A 22,907-nucleotide genomic window follows, 5' to 3' on the forward strand; every position below is an offset into this window, starting at 1 on the left:
TGTCTTTAAAAGCAATATTTGAAAAGCTGACCCCTCGCTACGCATTAGTGGCGACGCATTTAAACAAAGAGAACTATTTTTTCCAGCGGAGGGATTTGGTAAGCATTGAGTTTTTAGTGAAATGTATGTTTGAACGTTAAGCATGCTTTTATTATACCGCTCATTACTGGAATACACAGAGTAGTGCTTAGTTGATGTTAAGCACGTTTAGTTGTGTGTCTGCAGCGCAGCTCGTACAAAGTTACTGGTTCTAAAGCTCAATGTTAGTGTTCTAGAATATAGTAATGTTGTGCCTGGATGTCCCCCCCTCCCCCTCGTATAGGTGTGAAAAACACAAATGTTGACGGAGATGCATTTCTAGTCCCACAAAGGTCCTAAGGTCGTACAGATTAACCTATGGCCGTCTACAAATATGCACGTTAGCTGTGGCATATTGCAACACCAAAATTTGGACTTGTGAAGTTAGGGCAAGCAAAGCTGCTTTAATATATGCGTAAATATTGACAAATTATGTTTTTCGAATGATGTTTGCTATTCGATTCGATTCTAAACGCTGTTTCATCTTGCGGATAGAACACCCGAAATTTATTAATCATAGAAATAAAATATGGTTCTGCCGCGCGACATGCGAACTTTCCATCTTCGCCGCAGGGCTTGCCCCTTTGGGTTGTACTTTTTTTTCTGCATGACACCGAAGCTATGCAAAAACGCCTAGCACACGTTCCTTGCGCGAAACAAGCCTTGGTGTACGTTGGCTGAACGATAAACTAATAATCGGTAAAAATTAGAAGCCAAAAAGAAGTTTTCTGTCGATATGTATAGTGCCATTGCAACGAAGTACTGGTCATGCGAGCCACTAGTATGCCTGTAGTGAAATATACCGTAATTACCCGATTCTAACGCGCACCTTTTTTCCGGAAAAATAGGTCGAAAAATCGCATGCGCGTTAGAATCGGATACGAAACCGAAACTGCCGAAACAACGGAAATTTCGTCTCGCCCATTGCCATCTCGGAGATGGCGCCAAAGCTTTTAGCAACAATTTTTCGGACGCAGGAAGCATAGGCGCCCAGGCTTTTCGATCGGCGTTCACACAAATCGTCAAATCGTTCCACTTGCGCACTTGATAACAGCAATGGCAGCAGCGGCTCTCGCGCGTTCAAAACGAGTGGTCGGCTGAAGCCTGCGCCTCTGTAGAAGTTCGTAGGATGGGCGTGCGAGGCGTGGGCCATGATCCCATCGATCATGGGTGAACGTTCGCTATGAAGTGTGGCATCGCGTACGCGCTTGATGGCACCAAGGACGACATGTTGTGGTCAGCGGAGAGCGACAAGGAGGGAGATGGGTGAGATTACTTCGAGAAATAAATCGCCCGTTTATCTCGCATTCTTTTTTTCTTGCTCACAAAGTTCCGTGCGCGTTACAATCGGAAGTGCAAGTTTTTTCGGTTTTTTGCCAGGAAAATAGGGTGCGCGTTAGAATCGGGGGCGCGTTAGAATCGGGTAATTACGGTACTTCCTTTGCTCACGATTCATAACATAATGAAAACCGCATTTCTTCGCGGCAATGTACGCCAAACTTATGTTCCAACACTTTTCCATCTTGCCTCAATTTCGTATCTCTGACTTTTTCTACCATTTTCTTACGTGGTTCTCAAATGGAGGTCCGCGAGGGAATTTCAGGGGCACGCGCAGCCTTCCCCGAAACTCTCTCTCTCTCTCTCTCTCTCTCTCTCTCTCTCTCTCTCTCTCTCTCTCTCTCTCTCTCCCCGCGCTTCCATTCGTTTCCCCCATTTGATAAACCTTGCTGGTAATGCTGGACTTTTACATGACTGCTACGTTTAATTTTTCCGCATAACCCATGTTATAAAGCTGGCTTTTTGCAGGACACACTAGCTATGCGGAAAAGCCAAACACAGAAAAGGTTGGGCGATGTTTAGCTGCACGAGCTAATTGTTTGGTAGTACGACAGCGGGCAATGAATAGATGTTAGCGACTTTAGCTGCAGGTGCAAGTTGTTTGACATTATGACACTAATATGCACAGTTCATCGTTGGGTCCCCCATCACTTCTGCAATCCCGAAAGGGATACCTAACACACTCGTGGTTGAGAACAACTGCCGTAGTACATGAGCACATAGATGTATGAAGTACGGACTGCCTAAGTTTTCTTTTTTGTAGCCATGCTTTAGACGCTCTATACACAAAGAAGCAAAGATATTTATATCCGAGAGTATCAATTTTAATTCACTGTCAGTTTCTACTAGTACTTGTATTCAGTTCTTGGCATTCTACTACACGTATTCCGCTTGAAGGTAACTGCTACCTGGACCATGTGACGACAGCTCACTTTCTAAATGCACGCGTCAACAAACGCTTCTTCAAATGCGAGTTGACAGGAAAACACCAAGCAAGTTTTTATTTTAATTCTGAAGCAAGTCACTCTCGTGTGGCTTTGCCCTGGATTGCAACTAACTCTTTTTAGACTTACTAACCTGCCCTTTTTTTTTCTTTTTCTGCTTTGACATCCAGGAAGACCTGCTGAATACCTTATGATGACACGTGGCAAGGGTTACAAGAGTGTGGTCCTGGATTTTGAAGTTCTGCATTAAAGTACTACAAAGTGTGTGATATAGAGGGGTCCTTCTCGTTATAATTTAATTAGTGAATTTTAAGAAGATGTTTTACATCTATTTTGTACTTATGTGTTTTATGTAACGATGGAATTATAAGGTGATGCGTTAATTATTTGGCGACTCCACTGGGTTTTTGGAATTAACAAGACCTACACGTTGGTGGGTGTGGCACAAATACTTCTGTTTCCAGGGGAAATAATTTCCAAATGCGTTTGCATACCTAGTAACACTTCAAGCTGATTTGAAACTATAGGTTACACTGAACAATGAGAAGACGCTTCCACGGCCCTCTGTCTCATGGCGAACAGCAATTCTCGGTCGCTCAGTCAATAACGATCATGATGATGGTTGAATTTTTATGGTGCAAGGCCGACTGGGGCAAAGAGCGCCAAAACAATCGTTATATATGAGAGATTAAGACGTATACTCTAAAATCGGTGAGCAAGAACACAATTAAAATGGGTCAAAGATAATGAGGACGGCTGGTGTAGAAGGCAAGGTTGTGATTATGCGTGGTATGAAATTAGGTCTAAAATTTAACTTCTGCTAAGCATTTAAAAACACGCTTGATGGAAACCATGGGATCATCAGACAGGAAAAACGCTGGGTGTGGTGGAATGTGTTGTCTGTAGAGTTTGGCTAATTGTTTGTGTCGTGTTGGGTGGAGTACTTTGTATTGAAGTAGCACGTGGATCACGGATAAGCTGTCTCCACACCTGCTGCACAGGGGTCTTGGGGAGATCCCGTGAGCAGGTGGGAGTGTGTTACATGTGTGTGGCCTATCCGTAATCTGCGCTCAGTCGAGCCGAGTTGTCTGAGCTTGAGCAGTGTTCTATGCAGCTAGGTTAGGTACCCAAGCACTGGGAGGGTTGACCACAAGAAAACTGCGCACGTAGCCGAAGCCTCCACAGGAATGAACAAATCATTGCACAGTATAGATAAAAGGAGATGCATGATGTCAGCAAGTTCGACAACGGCATAGCGGGGGAGAGCGGTTGAGGTCTCAAGCGTGCCTCAGCCCGCAGGTGTTCGCGTGAATGAGCACGCCCTTTGCAGTCAGCAAGACAGGAGGCACTGGGCTGATAAATGGAAAGGGCAGTAGACACAAAAGAGGAAACAGCCCGATTCACGCATTATTAAGTGAACAGGCAAGCTCTTTATTATTGCTCACTTCCTGCTCCTTCATCAAAGTGGTGAAAAGGCTGCCGAGGTCGACGAACACTTTGCCAATCGTGCGGCTTTAAAATGTTCTGTTTAGAATTACTGGAATTCAAGAATGGTGCTGAATGAGTAGCGAACAAGTGTTTGCGTGGATTTCTTGGAAGGCAAAGTACAAGGTTTATTGTGCTTTATTGAGGAGTTGTAGCTCAATTTCCCATTCCGTTGCTAAAAGTGTGTAAACGTCAAAAATAATTTCGGTGGTCAGGACTCGGCACACCTTCGTGATCAGATACTAGCGCTCAATAAAAAAAACTGCGCAAAAAAAACCTTGTCTCAGACTTTGCCGTAAAGGAATGCGAGTTCTTCTTCTTAGGTTGGTTGGAGCCCCTCAAGTAACTGAAAAGAAACATGACCTTAAAAATAGAAAACAGCGCTAAGACAAGACAAAGAAGAGGCAAAAAAAGGCGAGTCTCGTCTCACATTTTCTTTGTCCCGTCTTAGCGCTGCTTTTGGTTTTTGAGTACATGCCAACAAGCTCGCATTAACACTGTTTTCCAGATTCTAACCTTGCTACAAGGTCAGTCAAAAAGCTATAATTCTTGGTCATTCACGTGCGGAGCTATTTCAAAAATACTCACGTTCAGTTTTTGTACCTTAAATGCAAGCAGTGTGCCACCTTAGCTAACGAAAACCTATGCAACATTTACACATGCTAGGCTTTCTTGCACTGCTTCGGCGTTGCCTCAAAAAGCCAACTTCCCCCTTCCCTCCAAAATGCATGCCATGAAGTTAAAATCTGCATCTTACAGCAAAGCCTGCTTTTATTAAATGTCTCTTTTGAGTATTTGCAAAACTAAATATTTTGCCCCTTGAGCATTGGACGTGCACACACTATATTCACACCTTCATCGTTCATTCTGGTGTACACCTCCCAGAGCAATGTCTCTTTAAGAGCTTGGCTTTGTGGTGTCCTCAAAGCTGCACCAACATAGGGATCAGCCATAGCCCCCATGCAGTCAGAATACGGGGCCCGTAAGCTCCACCTTATGGTGTCAGAATGCATGTGCACCGCTTCTCACCGATTTGTGGAAGAATATGTGTAGACATGGGTGTTGGCGTAGCTGCCAATAGGAATTGATGAATCGGCCGTGAACCTCCGCGGCTCGGACTTGAGCTGCCTAATAAAGTTTCATCTCTCTCTCTCTCTGAAGACTTCAATTATTGTCACTGGCCAACTCCTCTGTGTGGGTATGTGGGAAAAATCATTGGTGGGTATGATGACGTTGTGAATTTGCCTTGAGCTTCTCATTATGGCCAACACCGCCACTGGCCAATCCCCTTGAGTGGGTGTGTGAATTGTGGGTGGGTAACTTGGCACTGCAGCCAAATCGAAATTGTTGAGTAGGTAGTGAGTTTCTGATGGCTGTCATTATCACTGGCCAATCCACCTGAATGGGTATGTTGGGCTTGGAATCAAGTGATACAGATGTCGAGGCCAACATTAGAGGTGACAGCCAGGACTACGAGTTACGTTCCAAGGTAATGCCAGCTGTGCTCCCAAGCGCTTGCTGCAAATGATGAGTAACGGGTTGCGAATGAAGAAAAGAGATTTGAAGCTATGGTTTCAAAGTGTCTGCTCCTACCACGATTCCTCCCTCGTGGAAACATGGGTATTATTTAACCAACCTCTGACAGCTGCTGTCATGGTCCCTGGCCAATCCACCTGCATAGCTATGTTGTTAGGCCACCGCAGCACATGGGAATTTTGATGGTGCCTTGAGCTACATGCAGCCAATGACAACTTCGCTGAAAAGGCTTAATTACAGGGACCTGTAAACGGACGGCGATTTTTCGCCAAGTGATGCTCACAGACGAACAATTGTGATTGTCATAGGCACACACTCTTTTTAGTTGCGTCCCCAGAACATTTCAAGTGAAGCCACACCGCACACTCAGATATATCACACAAAACACAGCCGACAAGTCCAAAAACGCCATCAGGGCCCTGCTTGCAACTTCAGTGTTGCCTTTGCCAGCTGCAAGGCTGCAACATAGCCAATGCCAGACTGCACACAGGTTCAACTTCAGCGATACTGCACCTAAAGACAGACCCTAGGTCACTGAGATAACAAGCTACCTTTTCCTTTTTGTAATGAAGCAATCCTATAGTTCATACCACAAGCTAGGTGCAGCACTGTGGAGGCTACATTGTTGTCAACAGTGCGTTCACTGAGGGTGCCTATCTCGCCGTGAAGGGGTCCTGAAAGGAAATTCCCTTCGCCCCTCTCGGAAAGTGGAACCGCAAGGCCTCGGCACCTTTTGTCGCCTCCTTCGCGGTGAGTTAGGCACCCTGAGGGGGCGGGCTGTGGACAACAATGTAGCCTCCGCAGTGGTGCACCTAGCTTGTGGTATGAACTATAGACGTCAAAGTGCTCCTTCTCATGCAAGCATCACAGCAATTTCTGCAACTGCATGTGCACAACAGCCTATACCCTCCTGCCGTCGTAACCATTTTTGTGGGTGAAATAAAAATCCCGGGCCATCTTCACTAACATGAAACCTGGGGAGGGGCGAAGCATGCAGTGTGTAAGTGTATTCTTTGTGCCTTGGCGTTTTTGCCAACAAAGATGAAACCTTTGGGGGCTAGAGGTTCACTTTAAAAGTCTCGTGTCTTTGCAGCATGAAGCGTTCTAGCATGAGGCGTTGGAAAACGAGTGGGCCGATGTGTTCTTTCAATACGCGTTACCTTCATGAGCGCACCGCAAAGAATTGTCCTGGTGTTTTAGTACCGTGACTACATGAGATGATGGTTACGACAACAACTAAGGGGCTTTGCCCCTGAAAAGACCTGCCAGTGGCTGGAGACCATGCTTTTGTTGGTTGCCGTCTCCCATAACAGCAGCTACCACAGACAGTGGCCAATGGAAAGCATGGGAACTGTTGTTGTTCCTTTTCTGGTGTCACATACCCACGTGGGAGATCAGCCAAGAAACGGGGTGGCTTTTTGGGGCTGAAACGGCCACTTCATAGCCCTATACAGTCAGCCTGTCGGAATTTGGGAAACGGTTACCAAATTTTATAATACATCTAGAGAAGAATCAGTGATTGATGCCGTTTTTGGGAGAAAAGGCTAAAAAAATTTTTGAACGTGTTAGCAGGACAAGCGCCTGGTCTGATTTGTACGTGTTAATGGCTGCAATAATCCCTCTATGACAAAACCCCAGGGACGTGGTCCCGAACGAAAGGAGCACAGGCATCGACAGAGGAAGGCCAAAGCGTTGAATTGGTGCGGCTAGATACTGTTTCCGAATGAAAGAAAAACCGCGGCAGTTCAAGAAAAAGTGTTCAATTGTTTCAATTTCACCGCAAGCAGCACAAAGACCGGAGGAGGTGCGACCAGCGTGATGCAAATAAAAATTAAGCTGCAGTATTCTACATCTGATGCTGGTTAAAGTGACCACACACTTGCCGGATTCGCAAAATTGCCTACTAGTGTGACACTTAAATTGATGCACTCAAGCCCTGTGTTATGGGTAGCGCTGCTGCAACACTTTGTGTCTGCGAACCAGCCCCATAATGAAGGACTAACCACATGCAGCGATTTCGATGAGCTACGCGACAGGCAGGACTCCATGGTAAACGTAGTGTGGTGAGAGCAACAAGAAACGGGATAATAGACTGCCACTGCTGCCCCCCCCTCCCCCCCCCCCCCCCATCACTGTCGCTCACTCCTGGACGGGGGCTTGTATCTTGTCTCCACCCACACCGCCCGTTTACTGTACCCATTAAGTTATGCTTGTCGCCTTGCTCACCAAAATTGCTGCATGACGTTACCCCTTCAGTTCAGTGCGTACATAACTAATTTAGGATGTGGTTAACACACAACAGTGCAGGGCCAGGGACTACACGGCAGTTCCCATTCTCCCATTCTGCAGTGTGCTGCGTTTTACCAGCCGACCCACATTGCTACTTTTGCCCGCGACAGGCCTTTATTGACAAAGGTTCTTCACCCCAATTTCACATTGCTCCCAAATCAGCGGGACATTTGCTGTGCGCAGACGAGGTAGCTTAAAAACGCGCGTAAACGTCCAGTTCGATGTAGCCAGCACTTGCGCAGTCCCAATTACCCAGTTCACTGTTCGGGCATAATCGCGCAACCCAGGAGGCCCCTCCCGTGCCACGGCTTCGGCGTGAGCACGACGGGGACGGTGCTCGAACCCCGCTTGACGTACAGGTTCACAGGCTGGCCCACGCTGTGCCGCACGACGGCGGCGACATCCATCACGTCCCTGAAATTGCCGGCGCTCACCGAACCGAACTTCACGATCTTGTCGCCGCTCATCAGCCCCGCGGTCTGAGCGGGCGAGCCGTTCTCGACGTTCCCGACGACGGCGAACGGCTTCAAGGCGCTGACCTCCGCGATCAGCTCCTGTTCCTCCCTCGTTTCACCGGCGCCGTTGCGCGAGATTTGAGCGTGGTGGTCGTGCAGGGCCCTCTCGACGTCCTTCATAAGGGCCTTGTGGTCGTTGAGCAGGCAGATGATTTGGTGACGAGCGTGCCGCACCTTGTACACGTCGATGTCGGACCTCGGGAAGCCGTCGTTGTCGACCAGCGGCTCGTCCATGCCGACTCCATTGGCGTCGAGGATCTCGTTCTGAGCAGCGATGGCGGCTTCAATCTCGACCTTGCGCTTGTCGAGCTGCGCCAGCCTCTCCTTGCTCTGCTGCAACTCTTGCATGTCTGTCTGCTTCTCCCTTGCTTCACGAACTAGACGGGCTATTTACGCTGTATCATCCTAGAATGCGGCCGGTCGTGCGCAAACTGTCATCGTCGCCATCGCGTGATGTTTACGGCGATGGGAGAACAAGGTAGGGTGCCTCCAGGGCGTCCGTTTCGAAAATGTAGTACATTTCGTACATTCCGCGTCCGTTTCAGTCGTGACATAGTTGCATTGGATGTTTTGCATCACATTTAGTCGTCTTCTTTCAGTCAATGAGAGCTCGCTCGAAACGGACATCAAATTGACAAAACTAGATACCGCCGCAGAGTACAAAATAGTCCTGAACATTTTTTTTTTTTACAGTGAGTTTTATCATGTGGTCAGCTGACCTCAACTCATAGCTCAAAAAAAAAAAAAAAACCTTTTTTCCCGCGCCGACCCTTCTCTCTTTGCTGCAACGGCCGTTTATCATCACCGCCGGGCCGGCTGTTTGGGCTGGCTTGGGCTAGTGTCGCTAGTTTGGCCTAGTTGGGCCGTAGAGTGGTTCAGGCCATTGCTGCTGAAGTGCTTTTCTTGGTTCCGGACACTTATTCTAACGCCGTTTCATCAAATGCTGTTTCGTAGAAGCCGTTTCATCGAATGCCCTTTCATCGAAGACGTCTCATCGAACACCGTTCATCGAATATTTATTCTGTCTAATAAAAGAGAGCTATATAGCACAGAAGTGTTTGCGCAAGCTTGCTGCCAGCGACATGTAATCGCTTAATAGAGTACTCCCAAGCATGCCGTTGTCCCGGTGTGTGCACATGCATGTATTTGTTTTCAGCGAATGGGCGTTTCACTCGTATCGTGGAATTGGCAACTTTGCATGTGTTTGGTGGTATACAGTACGTATACAGATATTTACCCCGAAACATTAGCATATGTGCAATGAACTTCACTACAACACTCCGTGGAAAACCAAAGTTCTGCTTGGATGGCTACGCCTTCGTTTTGCTTTTACTGGAAGTGCGTCGCGTTATGGGCCCTGCAAGGGACACGTGGTAACTCCGTATGACATGGATCGAGGAATGCACGATTTGAAAGTCTTCAAAGGACACAACCATGTTACAGACAGCACTAGGGTTGAAGTGCTCCCAATAAAGAAATCAAGCGAATGACTTCCCCTGAGCGGCCTCACAGCAACTTTCGTGGTTTCAGAAGAATTGCATCGTGGGCAAAGCACGTCAACTACCGGGCGGCATTGTGATTCGAACGCCGTCACAATTTCCTCAACAGCTGTGGTCTGCCCAGCCTTCGATAGCCGCACGGAAGCCAAGGGAAATAATGCCGTGGAGAGCTGGCACAGCGGCTTCCTCAAAGCTGTGGGCACGTTGCAACCCTGTTTCCGCCGTTTCCTTAGCCACCTTCAGTAAGAACATGAAGTGACTGAAGACAAAATAGAATCCTTGCTACAAAGCCAGAAGCCACCAAAGCAAAAAAGAGCAATCATTGCACAAGTGAAAGCATAATGCACATTTCCCTAAATCGCCGACAAAGCCAGTCAAAGATTTCCTTAGAGCAATAGCTCATAACGTGTACGATTGACTATTTGAAAGATTCACTGAAAGATTGAATGCTTGGGTGTTTTATCTATCCATTTTTCACCCATCCTGTGCCATTTGTTAACCACTCATTTCGTTTTAATGAACCAAATTTATTTTATGCTTTGGTGTCATCTTCGTTTTTTTGCTGTGCGAAATCGTGTTGGGAGGACATCCTGTTTATTATTCAGGACCAATCGGCAAAATTCTTTGAACTGGGGAAGGTAGGCAAGCAATGGCGTATGCAGAAATTTTGTTTCGCAGGGTGCTGGAACCCCTGGAAAAAAGTAAAAGAGAACACAACGCAAAAAAACGGCTAAAAATCAATAAAATATCTCTGCCTTCACAGGGGGGTCCAGTATAGGCGATTGTGTCACAAATTTTTATTCTTAACAGCCTCGCTAAATGGCCGACTGGGTCGAGAGCAGACGTCCCATTTGCGCAAGTTTGTTGGGCTGTCGCTTGCGAAACAACAATAATTTTTAGTTGTTTTTTTTTTAGGCTAGCTGACCCAGCTTACCGGCTTAACACTATCCCCAGTGCACTCTCTTTCCTCCTCCACACCTATTCCCTTCGCTTTCTGACTAGAGCCTAGGCAGATATCTGCTGGACGTTACTTCCTGTGCATTCTCAATGCATGATGACACCAGCTGCTGATCCTCTGGCAATTTTATTCAATGTAGCCACGAGTGGAAGGACCGCTGGAATGAATGTGAAACGACTATAAGCATCAAAGGCATACCGTTGCGTTACCTCTGGTAGGATGCCGAGTGATGCCGTCTGCCAGCATACCGCATTTCCTGTGCTCATGCAGCAGCTTGGGTTCTGGCCTTCTGGCGTGCTCTCCACGTGATCTTAATGCACATGGCATAAGAAAAGTCTCCTGGTGACCATGCATGCAAAATTTCTACCAGAGAGGCACAACGGCTCTGTGCCCCTGGTGTCACAAATAAAGTTGCTTTCGAGAAGGGAACGCCATAAATTCATTGCACTTGCAATTCATTGCACTTACAAATTGAAGGCGCAACTAACATAGCAGGGCTCTTGCAATTAGGAATGGAAGAACGCTGCCTAATTGTAACCTTTCCCACGAAGTCCACCAGCAGTAAGTAACAAGCCCATATTGAGAAGGCTACATCGCAAACGTTTTGAAGTGCTTGTAGGGAGTGTGATGTGGCGTCTTAGGTGCTGTCCAGAGCACCTCTAATGCTCTTCTTATCTGTGCTCTAATGTCGTTGACGATCACTGCCCTGTTGTTTGTTCCAAATTTGAGTTATACGTTGCCTTTTGCTGGTTAACAACATATGACCAATGTTAGTTTTAAATGCCTTCATTGGTAGATTTCAGCATGACAAAAAACTTGTGTGAATGCAAACACATCACGCAAAACTAGATTTCTAGGCTTTCTTACTTCATTTGTAGACACTTCTAACGTTACCTTACACATTAAAGAAACTTGAGAAAATATTCCCGGCCCATAATTGTGAAGGACCAAAAGTATGATAGTCCTGTTTTATAGCCTACATGTGCTGGCATGAGAGTTTACAGCGGGTGTCAAGTTTCAAACCAAACCACCCCTCCTGGGTAACACTTCACAAACTATTGAAAAATGGCAAAAACGCAGTCCGACAAACATAGTGCATAACTGCTTTATATATATATTTTTAACCCATAATTATTCTGCTGCAAACAAACCCTTGCATATCTAACGTTTGCAAACATATTTTCAGTGTTCTAATCAGAACAGCAAACAAAAAGGTCTAATGCACTGACACAGCACTGCGCAAGTAAGTTTCACATTCTTTTTTTCTCGTACCGCTAAAAAAAATTGTGCCAAGCTACTTACATCCGTCCAGCCATGGTAGGCTAAACCAGCCCTTTCTGGTTAAACTAAGTAACCCAATGCTGTCCCAAGTGTAAAAAAGAAATAGCAAGTAAAGGCAAAACCCTACAGTTGAAGTGTTTTTAACAAAGCTGAGGTATTTTTATCAATACCATTCGTTCGTCAACGTCCGGGCTGTCATAATGGCCAAACAATATATACAAAATACCAACACTGCTGCAATTTTTTACGGAGAGTCAGAATGAGAAAAAACAAAGGAATGGTAGCTCACCTGCTCATGCATTGCTTGTAAGCGTAGCTAGCAATTTATTTCTCCGTTCAACAATCTCCAAACTCCATACACAAGAACACGCAGCTGCTTTTCCAAAGCGGGTTCATCACATAATTCTAGCTGGATAAAATGTGCTCAAAGTGCGAGGAAGAGGCCCCAATAGTATATTTGCTTTTTGGACAGCAGCACAATACGGTGATCCCTTACTAACTCAAAAGTCGTAAAATGCGCTGAAAATTTTGAGATCGGCGGAGGTTCGAGTTCAGTGAAATGCCGAAAATTTGTGGCCAGGTCACTGAAATAAGAGCTGGTTGTAGTAACAAAAGCTCCACGGCACAGGGGGACTTTTGTGACAAAGGCAAAATAATTTTCACGAAAAATGAATTATTATTCCGAAAGAAAGAACTGCATGACGCTCGCCTCTGTTTCACGTTTGGATCTAGCACCAGAAAAACGTTCTCAGGCTGCTCAATGCATCGCACCAGTTTTTGGGCAACACCCCTAATCCTACCTTGTTGCGAAGCAGGCGCATCACGTTTCTCGTTTCTGCCGTTGTAGGCACTTCTCGAGCATCCTGGTCGTCCGCATGATTGGCTGCATAGTCCACAGCCATCTCAACGATGTAGCCATCGGACAGCATTCCGGTAATGGGGACATTGGCCTCGTACGGCGCGTAGTCTGCGTAAATTTGCCGTTCACGACCGCGTTCGATGCGTGGTGGGAGCTAAGCGTTCCAACAGACACCTCATCAGCTGCCTGTAGTGCTTTGCCTTGTGTCCTCTCTGTCAACATTTCGAGACATCCATGGTCCCTCGAAAAAACCTTTTTGAAATAAAAAGGGGCATATACATAGTGCTTATGGGAAGTAAATACACGACAAAAAAAAGTTTCAACTTAAACTGATATTCCGAGACATCCAATTTTGAGTTAACGAGGGATCACTCTATACTGCGACGTAAGATGTAGAGTATTGTGGTAATTAAAACTTCTTGTTCATTTCCTCATACATACGTGACTCTCGTAAACCCACTATACTTTTACCACTACAGACTTATCACCAAGTGTATATGTTACAAAAAGCTTTATTCTTCAACAAAAAAAGAGAAAAGAAACAGGCAATAGAACAAGAACACTTTGTTAATAGCTCCTCTTTTCCTAACATCATGCTTTTACATCGTCAGCTTCATCAAGCTCCTCCAGGTCCAAATCTTCAAGTTCTTGGAACAGCGATTCGTCCACTTTGACATCCTCTTCACCTGGAGAAAAAATAATAAAAAAGAAAATCAGGAATTTGCAAAATGGGTATTTTCGCACCTGTCCTTTCTGCACATTCTTACATCTCTCTTTCCCAGATGAGGCAATTTACAGCAAAGCTGCCTTGCGCTAGGTTCCGGCCAAAACTTCGTGCATCTTCTATTAAGTCACCTCGACAAAGAATTGCGTGCACTCACTCGAGACAGCGTAAAATGATAAAGTGGAACAGTTTTATGACAAACACTGTTTTGTCTATTGTTTGACCGAAAATGTCTAATTATCTCTAATTAACTTGAGAACCGATTGACCAGTCAAAAAAATAATGGCACATTCGAAATCAGTGGGAAAAAAAAAGCAGCAAGACTGACAAGTCTCACAAAGTTTACTCGAAAATTAAAAGAAGCTCTTTTTTAAGATCAGTGTCCCCCCCCTTAAACTGTCTTTTTTCTTTTTGACATTCCGCTGGCCGGAATTACCGCAACACCACAAAACAAGGCCCTACACCGACGGGGCGGTGTGCAAGATGGCGCTTTTCGGATAAACAGTGCGTACGACACGTACAATCCCCCCGGTGCGGCTGATAAAGCATTCCTAAACTGTGCATTCGTGCTCATGCGCTCTCTGCCGTTTCAACCCTTTGGGGTCCGATGTTGGGCCCTGCCCGACAACACAACAGAAACAGCGGTCCGCTGTCGGGCACTGCTCGACAAGCATGTTTGGGGTTAAATTTCGCGTACTGGAAAAATTATGCACAGGCTTTCTTGGATTAACGCCATTGCTTTTTTTCAAATCCAGGTGCATGATAGCAAGGACAACCTGTATATAAACTGAGCACTCACAAAGAGCACTACAAAAACAGCTGAATCCTGAAAACGGCTGAAAACACCAACATTTAAACTGTGCTAACTGGTCTTGCAACCCCGTGGCCCTGTAGAAAGTACACTTCCCGTGTGTCGGTTTCACGTGCCCACTCTCCGAGGCCTCCCAACTCTCATCTCCTCCGCGCAACAACCTACCCTCTTGCATGAACTGGAGGTCCGAGTCTATGAGGTTCTTGTCCTTCTCGAAGAGCTCCCGGCCCGTCAGCTTTCCCGAGGCGATCAGCGTCTTCTCCCGCTTCCTGATTTCCGCCATCTCCGCATCAAACTTCTGCTTCCACGCCAGGAAGCACTCCACAGTGACTCGGGTGCCTTCAAACTTGGCCTGGGAAGAAAAGTAAAAAGGAGAGAGACAGGTCACAAAGGCTGTTCATCGATGGCTGGGTTTAACACACCAAGGCTACACCTAGGTGATGAGGAGCACCATAGGGACTGGGTGGCCGTTGTATGGCACCACCATCGCTTCAGCGAACAGCGCTGCCTGTGGCGAACCGGTCGTCAGTGAAATGCTGATGGCAGTCAGTGCACCACATTTGTGCATGGCTTTCTATCGCTCTTCTGAGGTCCGACTTGCAAAGCCTAGATAACCACAAGCACTTTTCAGACCGGTAAATCTTGAGAATGGAGGCGACCTTTACAAGCACGCCATGTGTATGATTTACACCCACACTCAGTGACTTCCAATCGCAGACGATGCTCAATGCGCCAAGCTGGAAGTCAAGCTGGAAGTGCAAGTCCGTTCCTTCGTGCAAATTTTTCATGCAGCATTGTTGTCTGTGTGCAGTTTGGCGCGTCGAGGAATAAATTGCGGCTAAATGCTCCTGCAAAGCCACCGTGGGCAGCCGATCCGAGTATGCTGCGGTGCTGGCCTTTCACAGTTGGTGAAAGAACGGCGTCGTGCACGCAAGCTAAAGGCAAAGTTGGGGGGTTGGGGGGTACCTCAAAGATTTACACCAAAAGCAAAAGGCTGGGGGGACGACGCTACGTAACCTGATAACTTTCAGAAGAAACATAGTTTTTTTCACAGAAATACGTTTACAACAACCATTGGGAATCGTTTCCAGAGTAAGTTCCAGACAGTAGAATGCTTGTTAGGGAAAATCATTGCTTTTTGCTTGTAATAAGACTTGGAATGGCTACTGGCTAGTTGGTTACTTCAAAAAACAATTACAGTGTGGCTGAAGGACGAGAGACAGGAGGGCGACCTGCCCTCAGCTTCACAAGTGAATGCTGCGGTTGCGTTTTACACACAAGCTGCCACCTACACTTGAAAAATCATGCACTCCTTCGTCTAACAATGACAATGGTTTAACGCAGTGGTCGGCGACGTTTTGAGGTAGAGGGCTGAGTTGCATGAAGCCGACACGGTGCAGGGCCGGACGACAAATTGGGTGGAGGGAATATTTGACAAAAGTATTGCTTTATGCCTCTAATAAGACTTGGTTGCTCGCTAGTTGGTTCACGGTTTTGCAAAAAGCAATTACTGTGATGAGAGACAGCAGGGTGCCAAAAACCTGCCTTCATTTTCACAACTGAATGCTCCGGTCGTGTTTTACCACAAGTCCTTGAATAAACAGAAACTGCGTCGCTTGCAGTGCACTGAAACCGCTGTCACAGGTTGTTTGACTAAACAAAGCCCACGGCACAAAAAAATTCCAGAAATATAGAGAATTGTCTTCTTATGCGGTTTTTCTGTTTCATCAACCTTGTGTTTGTTTGGTTTCCTTAAATGCATCAATCCAGACAGCCAATCACAAGAGAGCACAGGATCGGAATACAAGTCGATTTTCTCAGTTCGTCCCCAGCTCTCCTTTTTTGTTTTCAGGGACACATGAAAGTGCACAATTACTTATTAATTTATTAATAAGTAATTATTAATTATTAATTTTCAACGTAGTATTTTTATTTTCATGCTTTTCCTGCAACAGATGATAGTTGCCAGATTGTGGCTGTCTTTATTCAAACTGGGTGACTTTTGTTCTGCTTGGTTATATCTTTTTTTTTACTTTCAACGATTTACATTTACTCTTATGACAACAAATGTATTGACAAAGCATAACACGGTTTGCACTGAGGTACTCGGTCAAGAATGTTTGCGCAGTAAAAAAACATGGGCTGACGTTAACACTTCACCGCATTTTTTAATACTACTTTAATATTTCACCACATTTTAACATCGTCTACCAGTGCCAGCCTATATTCCCCAAAGGTGGTGAAAGGAGGAGGGGAGGGGGCAGGGGGTGTAGCTTGGGCTGTTGGGTGGTTGAATTACTTTAACTCTCGATAAAATGACCACTACAAATGCGGGAGTTTCGCTTCATTTCATGTTCCTATGCTGTCAATCATGAAAACAGCAAACACAAAGCTCATGGTTACAGAAAGAAACTGTAAACTGCCACAGCGTTTCCGTCGCCATACGGTAATTGAACTTGTTCGTAAGTGCATTTCTCTTCAAAGCACATGTATCCAGGTATCCCACCGTTAAGGCTAGTGTGGAAACCGTAGTCATTTAAACCAGCGAAAATAATGTAAGCTGGCAGAAATGAGTACTAATACTAATAACTTTACTCGTACTGAAATTGGGTGTAGAGTGCCAAAAAAAGTGCCCATATCGATGAGGCCCATACCCAACATTAAAACTGTCCCGCAAGTTTACTTAGGTGTTACAGCATCTAAAAACTCAAAGAATCTCCCAGCTTTTGTTTCCCCGCACATATCTGCTCGCAACACCACCTGAACATTAAAAGCCCCCAAAGCAAACGCGACAAAAACCACGAAAGGCTGCACAGTCCAATGTGCCCGCCCATTCCAGTAACGAGGGGAGAGCCGAGTGGTGGTGCCACCCGTCTGGCTGTCCGATTCCTATAGGGGAGGGCTCCGGATTAATTTTCACAACGTGGGGATCTTTAGCGAGCACCAAATTTGCCTCCATCTGAAGAGCGGCCATCAAACCCACACCCTTGAGGTCAGCAGAGCAATGCCTTAGCTACTGAGTCACCGTGGCGGGTCACAGAGGCTGTTGAAGCCCAGTTCCATTTTTGCAAGCTCACAAAGATGACACACAAGACTTTGTGTCATCCATACTTCATTCATTGTCGTTTCGATGCTTTAACAGCACCCAACATACTTTAAAGATGGTCCAAGCTTGCATTCTGAAGAGATTCTCACGACCTGATGCATACTCGCAAAAGGAAGGGCAATAGACTCTCTTGCGAATGCGTAGCTTCACCGCAGTGCATTGCCTTGAATGCAGCAGGTTTGCCACACTGAAACAACTTTCTCAGACCAGCACTGAGTTGGTGGTGTGGGCCTGCTGCACCTGATTTTGTGACACTTTCAACAAAAGGACAGCTCAAATAAATTACTATAGTAATCAAACATAACAGCACTCTCCTCCTTGCCTTTTGAACAACCTAGCAAAAAAAAAAATAACCTTGATGTTTGTGTGCATAGCATACTTGACCTGCATTGTTTTTTTGTTGTTGTGGTTTTACTTGACAAAAAAATGTTGTTCAGATTTTATTTGAAACCTCGCAGTTCACAAGATGTTTGTTCAAGACGTACATCCGCACTGTTTATTGTTTTCTTCCTCTTGGATTTACTTCATATGTCACAGCGCACTCCTACAATTATCCTCGCACTGCCTCCTGATACCCATGTTCTGATCCCCTTTGCTGTGCTGCTCCCTGATTGCTATTACGTGATTTCCGCTTTCTATTTTCGCATCAACAAGATTCCCATTGCATTGTTGTAGGTGCATGCTGCCAAGCCCCGTGGGACTTGGAAAATCTTTAAAGCTCTCCTGATCCTCTCTTCCCGAAAAGCAATGCTCTTTGGAGTAGAAATAAACATTGTAAAGCTGGATGCGTGGGCGAGTTGGTACGTTACAACTGAAAAACACCGCAAACGATTGAATACACGAGGGGAAGGAAGGCACAAACATGGCGCCATGTTCGTGTCTTCCTTTCTCTCGTGTATTTGTTTGTGCTGTTTTCCAGCTAAAGAATGAACAAAGCGAAATAAAGTACCTAACTAGATAAACACCAATATTTTGTAAACTAAGGGAGCATTCAACAACAATCGCATCACAAACCAGCCCGACATTACTGCAGCAGTTCACGAGGCGGTCATTGAGAACGCCCAGTATTTTCACTTCTTTCCAACTTCAGACAGAGCTTTTGCTCAACAGAGGAATAAGGAATTTCCCGAAATGGATCTCTTAACTTTGTGAAAGTTCCACCACCATTGCACGGTCCCTGTCAAACGATTGCTGAGTATGTATGGAGTAGCCAGTTGGAGATACAGCAAAAAAAGGACGTTAAAGGGGCAATGCAGACAAAATACAAGTTTGTTTTATACGAACGATTTCGTGTTTTATAGTGACCCCAGGGCTTCTCCGGAAGCAAAGAGTGCTTTATTCACTCAGAAACAAATCAATTTAAGCTAAACTTCTGATTCTCCCGCTAAATCGTGTGTTTTAATGACGTCTGCAAAGACATCATAACAATCGGTCTTCAAGCTAAGCTTGGTGTGAAGCGAAGACTTGTTTACCGTTAGTCAACCTAGATGGCGCTACCGTTACGCAACGGGCCGTTTTCTGCATTTGCTTTGTTTATCACTGTACTTGTACCCGGCTTGTTGTTGTTCAGGGAGAAAATAATCGTTTCGTGAAACATTGTGCTCGCTCGACAAATATGGTCCCGTTAGAAAACGTCGCTTACGCCAATCGGCCAGTGTCGTCTGAGACAACCCCAAAGATTCGCGGTGCCGTGCAGCTAAGCCAAGCATAGTGTGTCTAGTACCAACAGCAGTACGCATTGGTACTTCTATGTTTACGTGTGCTTTCGTAACTTCCACTGCTTACCCCACCATTCTTACTGCTATAAAAAAAATGTGCCCTAAATTTAAGCACACATAGCTTGTTCGGCAAGCTTATAAACCCTGCCTAATTTGCATTTGACGGCCTCAGCCAATCGCAGAGCTCGCACATATAACATCATAGGTTCTGTTGCGGGAAATGAGCTAGTGGGTCGCATGGCCATTCCCTTTTTTCCTAATTATACAGCTTATTTGAGCGAAGTTCCGGTTAAGAATGGCGTCATTATGGTTCTAGCGAGGCAATCTTTCGAATTAACCAAATTTGTGTTTTGTCTGCATTGCCCCTTTAAAGGTGAGTGTAGGGGCCTCACCCTCTCTGCGGCCTCCTCCTTCTCCTTCGCCAACCTCTTGGCCTCCGCCTTGTTCGACTTGACGTCTTCTCGGTGCAGGTTGAGCCACTCGGTGGCTGCCGAGACCAGCGTGAAGATCATCACCATGCCTAGGTTCTCCTCCACCTGCCGGGAGTGGGGGCCGGGAGCCGTTTTTTTAAATTAGGTGCGCCACCCACCTATTACGATCACCGTGGAAACGACGATTGCAAACTTGTCCTCCAAAGTGATGTTTTTATTCGCACACCACCAGAAGTCTCAATGAGAAATGGTAAAGTAGTTGCTCCTCTTAGTTATTGTTACTCTGTACAGAAGGAATGAAATAAAGTGCTACATAAAACGAAAACATAAAATAAAATAAATCTGAAATATGAGCAGAACAGTTGGTTCGTAAACTGAAACATTCTCCAAGAAAAAAAATAATAATAAAACAAGGCAATAGCCTACCTGACACCAACATGCCCACACTACAACGAACATCCAACACTGTACCACACAACCTGGGCTTGGCAGAACACAACGGCAGCCCCCATTATTTTGTACCCCAACCCTCAAGCAGTTGGAGGCCGCGCTGTGCAGCTTTAACCCAGAAGACCAGCCACAGCTGGTGGACCAGGCATGCAGGACAACCCCCCTCCCCCTTTTGAGTCCCGGACTGAGGGCTCCTCCCACTTTCAAGCGCCAACCTCCTCTGACTACCACCACCACTCCACTCTCAACAAAAAAAGCCAGTGATAACAAGGACGACAAAGGGCTGTACATGGCCGAGTTGAGAGCAAAGGGGGAGTAAATACCGCCTGGAGAATGGCATTCAACAGGGCTACATGGTAGTGGCTGTTAACTGACGGCATTCATATAACAACCCCGCAAAATATCACTCCAGTAGAGGGTGTACCTGCATGCTGCCTGCCTTGTGAGATAACTGCAGGAAACTCAAACTGTACCTTCACCCCCCCAAAATGTCTTCCACCCGTCACAATGTGTGATGCTGCCCCCCCCCCCCACCCCAAGTTTCTATGCCGCCACAATGAATCATCATGGCCTTAATCATCATCAGAATGACAGGGGATGTAATGATGACCAGACCACACTGGCACTCCTTAGCCGAGTAAATTTCCATCACTCTTTCAAACACACACACACAAACGGAGAGGCTAAAATGCTTTGATAAGTGCAGCAGTAAAGTTCCCAGCATTCCAACACCCCTGCTCCGTATTTTGTGTTTCGCCCCGTTTGCTTTGACGGTACTCTGAAACACGTTTCCAACATTGTCAATAAACACACAACCATGAGCTTACATGCTTGAAATACACGAACCAAACACCATTTTTGCATGTGCAAAACGCTCACGATTATGCTACTGAGTTTTCCACCTCTTCCACGTGCTTGCTTCAAACCTCTGCCATTCTTCGTGCCGTTTTTAGACGTCATCCCCACCTCTACATGCCCTGCACCAGACCCCTGCTATTGGCCACCTTTTTTGTGCACTTCGAGTAATGCGCATGCATCGTACTCCCATAGTCCGGCATTCGTCAGCACCAACATCTTTAGCTAATTGAAGTTGCACCCAGTATGCCCACAAGTTATCGTGTTCGTTGACTTTACTGTGCACTTGTTGCGAGACATGGGAACACACTGTGGAAAGGAACTGTGTAAGCTACTCGGGTCTGCTGCTGTTTTGTGAGTAGTAGATGCGCACGTCAAACCACCTCGTCATGCAATGCATGTATGAAAGTGTTTAGTCAAAACAAGTTTTCTTAATGAGGTAAAAATACCAAGCTGCTACTGTCAGCTGCCTCCACTTCCCTTCCGCATGCTTGCAACATATTTCAGGAACTTGATGCATTCACATGCTGATGGATGTGTTCACTGCTACAACCATACCAGAACAGCGCTGGAGCATAGCACAAGAAAGCCAAAATTCCACTCAAGTATTCAGCATGGTGTACACTAGTTTCTATACACAATACAACAACGAGCATTAGGATGACACAATTATAGCAGGAGAACTGCATTAAGCCCATAACTTGCGTTGCCATTATACTGGCCATAAAAGCGCTTACCCAGCAGTTGTTCCTGCACAGAATTCGTCCGTCCACCGCGGCGTTACTCTTTACACAATTACAAGATGAACAGAAGAGATGGATAGGAACGTGCTTTTTCGACATGCAGTAACTCAGTTGATGCTAGTTGTACCAACAAAGCTCCTGTGGGAGATTACTCATATAGCCCTGTGCAAAGCCTTATATGGTCCACAGCACAGACAGGGGTCCTTCAGTACAGTACCACTTTAAAGGAAAGGAGTGAGGCTATGACATATCACTGAGAACAAAAATTTGTATGGACATACATCAAATGGCATGGTCACTGCCGTCATAACCAGCTCCACAATGAGGGGGGCGGGGGTTAATGACGTATACCTCCTGTCAACGTATTCGTGTTTATACACCAGGGCTGCGGGCTAGTTTGAGGATTTTTCCACCTGACCGAAGGGAGTTCCATGTGAAAATCTAATGTCGGATTGCGTCAAAAGCAATGTGCAGTGCGCAGCCGCAGAATCACAATGAAAGAGGCCCGGTAGTCGGTCGGCGATAATACGATTAAAGAATAGTGGGAGCCGGAACTTCACCTGTTGTTTGAGAATATCCATCAGCGCGTTGACGTCTTCTTCCGACATGTTCTCAGAGTACTCCGTGGCCTCGATCAAGGGTCCCTCGTCCGGGTACGTGGGTATGTATGTAAACTTGAGCTGCACCGACACTGGAACAGTGACGAAGGAGAAGGAACACAATAGGCGTTCAGCCGGCTGTACAGATTTTCGAACAGATGTCTCTTACTCTGCTCATCCTCGGGGTGATCACTGGCGTCGGATTTGATGTCGATCGTGAAGGAGTGGTAAGGGCTCGTTTCCAGAACTGCGGAAGAACAACAGAGGTGGAAATAACACAACAACGTAGCGATCTACCCGAATCGAAGATTGATTGACTGCATGCGCTGTGTGAACGGGAACACCGGGAGGCAGAAATGATTGCGAGAAGTGGCTTACTTTGAAGTTCACTAGGGTAGATTGACTCTAAAGCTTCTATTTCGTTTTTCTGCTCTTCCTGAAAGTCTGTCATTGTCTCTGAACTTGTGCGCAGCTCTGTCAAAAGCAGATTGGAACGTCTTTACACACGACACATGGAAGCTGCCATGTTTAGAGGTAGGAAGAACGCTGGTAGCGCCGCTTGCGTGAAGTTCGCTTTCTTGGTTTTCTGGATTAGTATTTACGCATATAAATGTAAAATTTAGTTATGCATCATTAGTCGAGTTGTAATTTGATAAACAAGTTTTTATGTTGTTTGTTTTTTTAACCC

At 45.9% G+C, this 22,907-nt stretch overlaps 2 protein-coding genes across 2 annotated transcripts; both read right to left on the reverse strand.

Annotated features, from left to right (window-relative positions):
- Nucleotides 1-7,762: 7,762 nt before the first annotated feature.
- LOC144151383 (26S proteasome non-ATPase regulatory subunit 9) lies at nt 7,763-8,668 on the reverse strand. Its single transcript, XM_077682420.1, has one exon. It carries the CDS (start codon nt 8,531-8,533, stop codon nt 7,928-7,930), a length of 606 nt encoding a protein of 201 aa, XP_077538546.1. The 5' UTR covers nt 8,534-8,668; the 3' UTR covers nt 7,763-7,927.
- Nucleotides 8,669-13,276: 4,608 nt separating this feature from the next.
- LOC144153069 (RWD domain-containing protein 1) lies at nt 13,277-22,764 on the reverse strand. The gene is made up of 6 exons (XM_077684715.1): nt 22,598-22,764; nt 22,389-22,466; nt 22,181-22,311; nt 19,534-19,677; nt 14,483-14,669; nt 13,277-13,468 (listed from the first exon to the last, which is right to left on the reverse strand). The coding sequence occupies exons 1-6, from the start codon at nt 22,668-22,670 to the stop codon at nt 13,374-13,376; spliced, it is 708 nt and encodes a 235-aa protein (XP_077540841.1). The 5' UTR covers nt 22,671-22,764; the 3' UTR covers nt 13,277-13,373.
- Nucleotides 22,765-22,907: the final 143 nt, after the last annotated feature.

Source organism: Haemaphysalis longicornis, unplaced genomic scaffold (genome assembly GCF_048455015.1).
Source record: "Haemaphysalis longicornis isolate Haplotype H1 unplaced genomic scaffold, Haemaphysalis longicornis Haplotype H1 scaffold_9, whole genome shotgun sequence".
Taxonomy (NCBI): Eukaryota; Metazoa; Arthropoda; class Arachnida; order Ixodida; family Ixodidae; genus Haemaphysalis; species Haemaphysalis longicornis.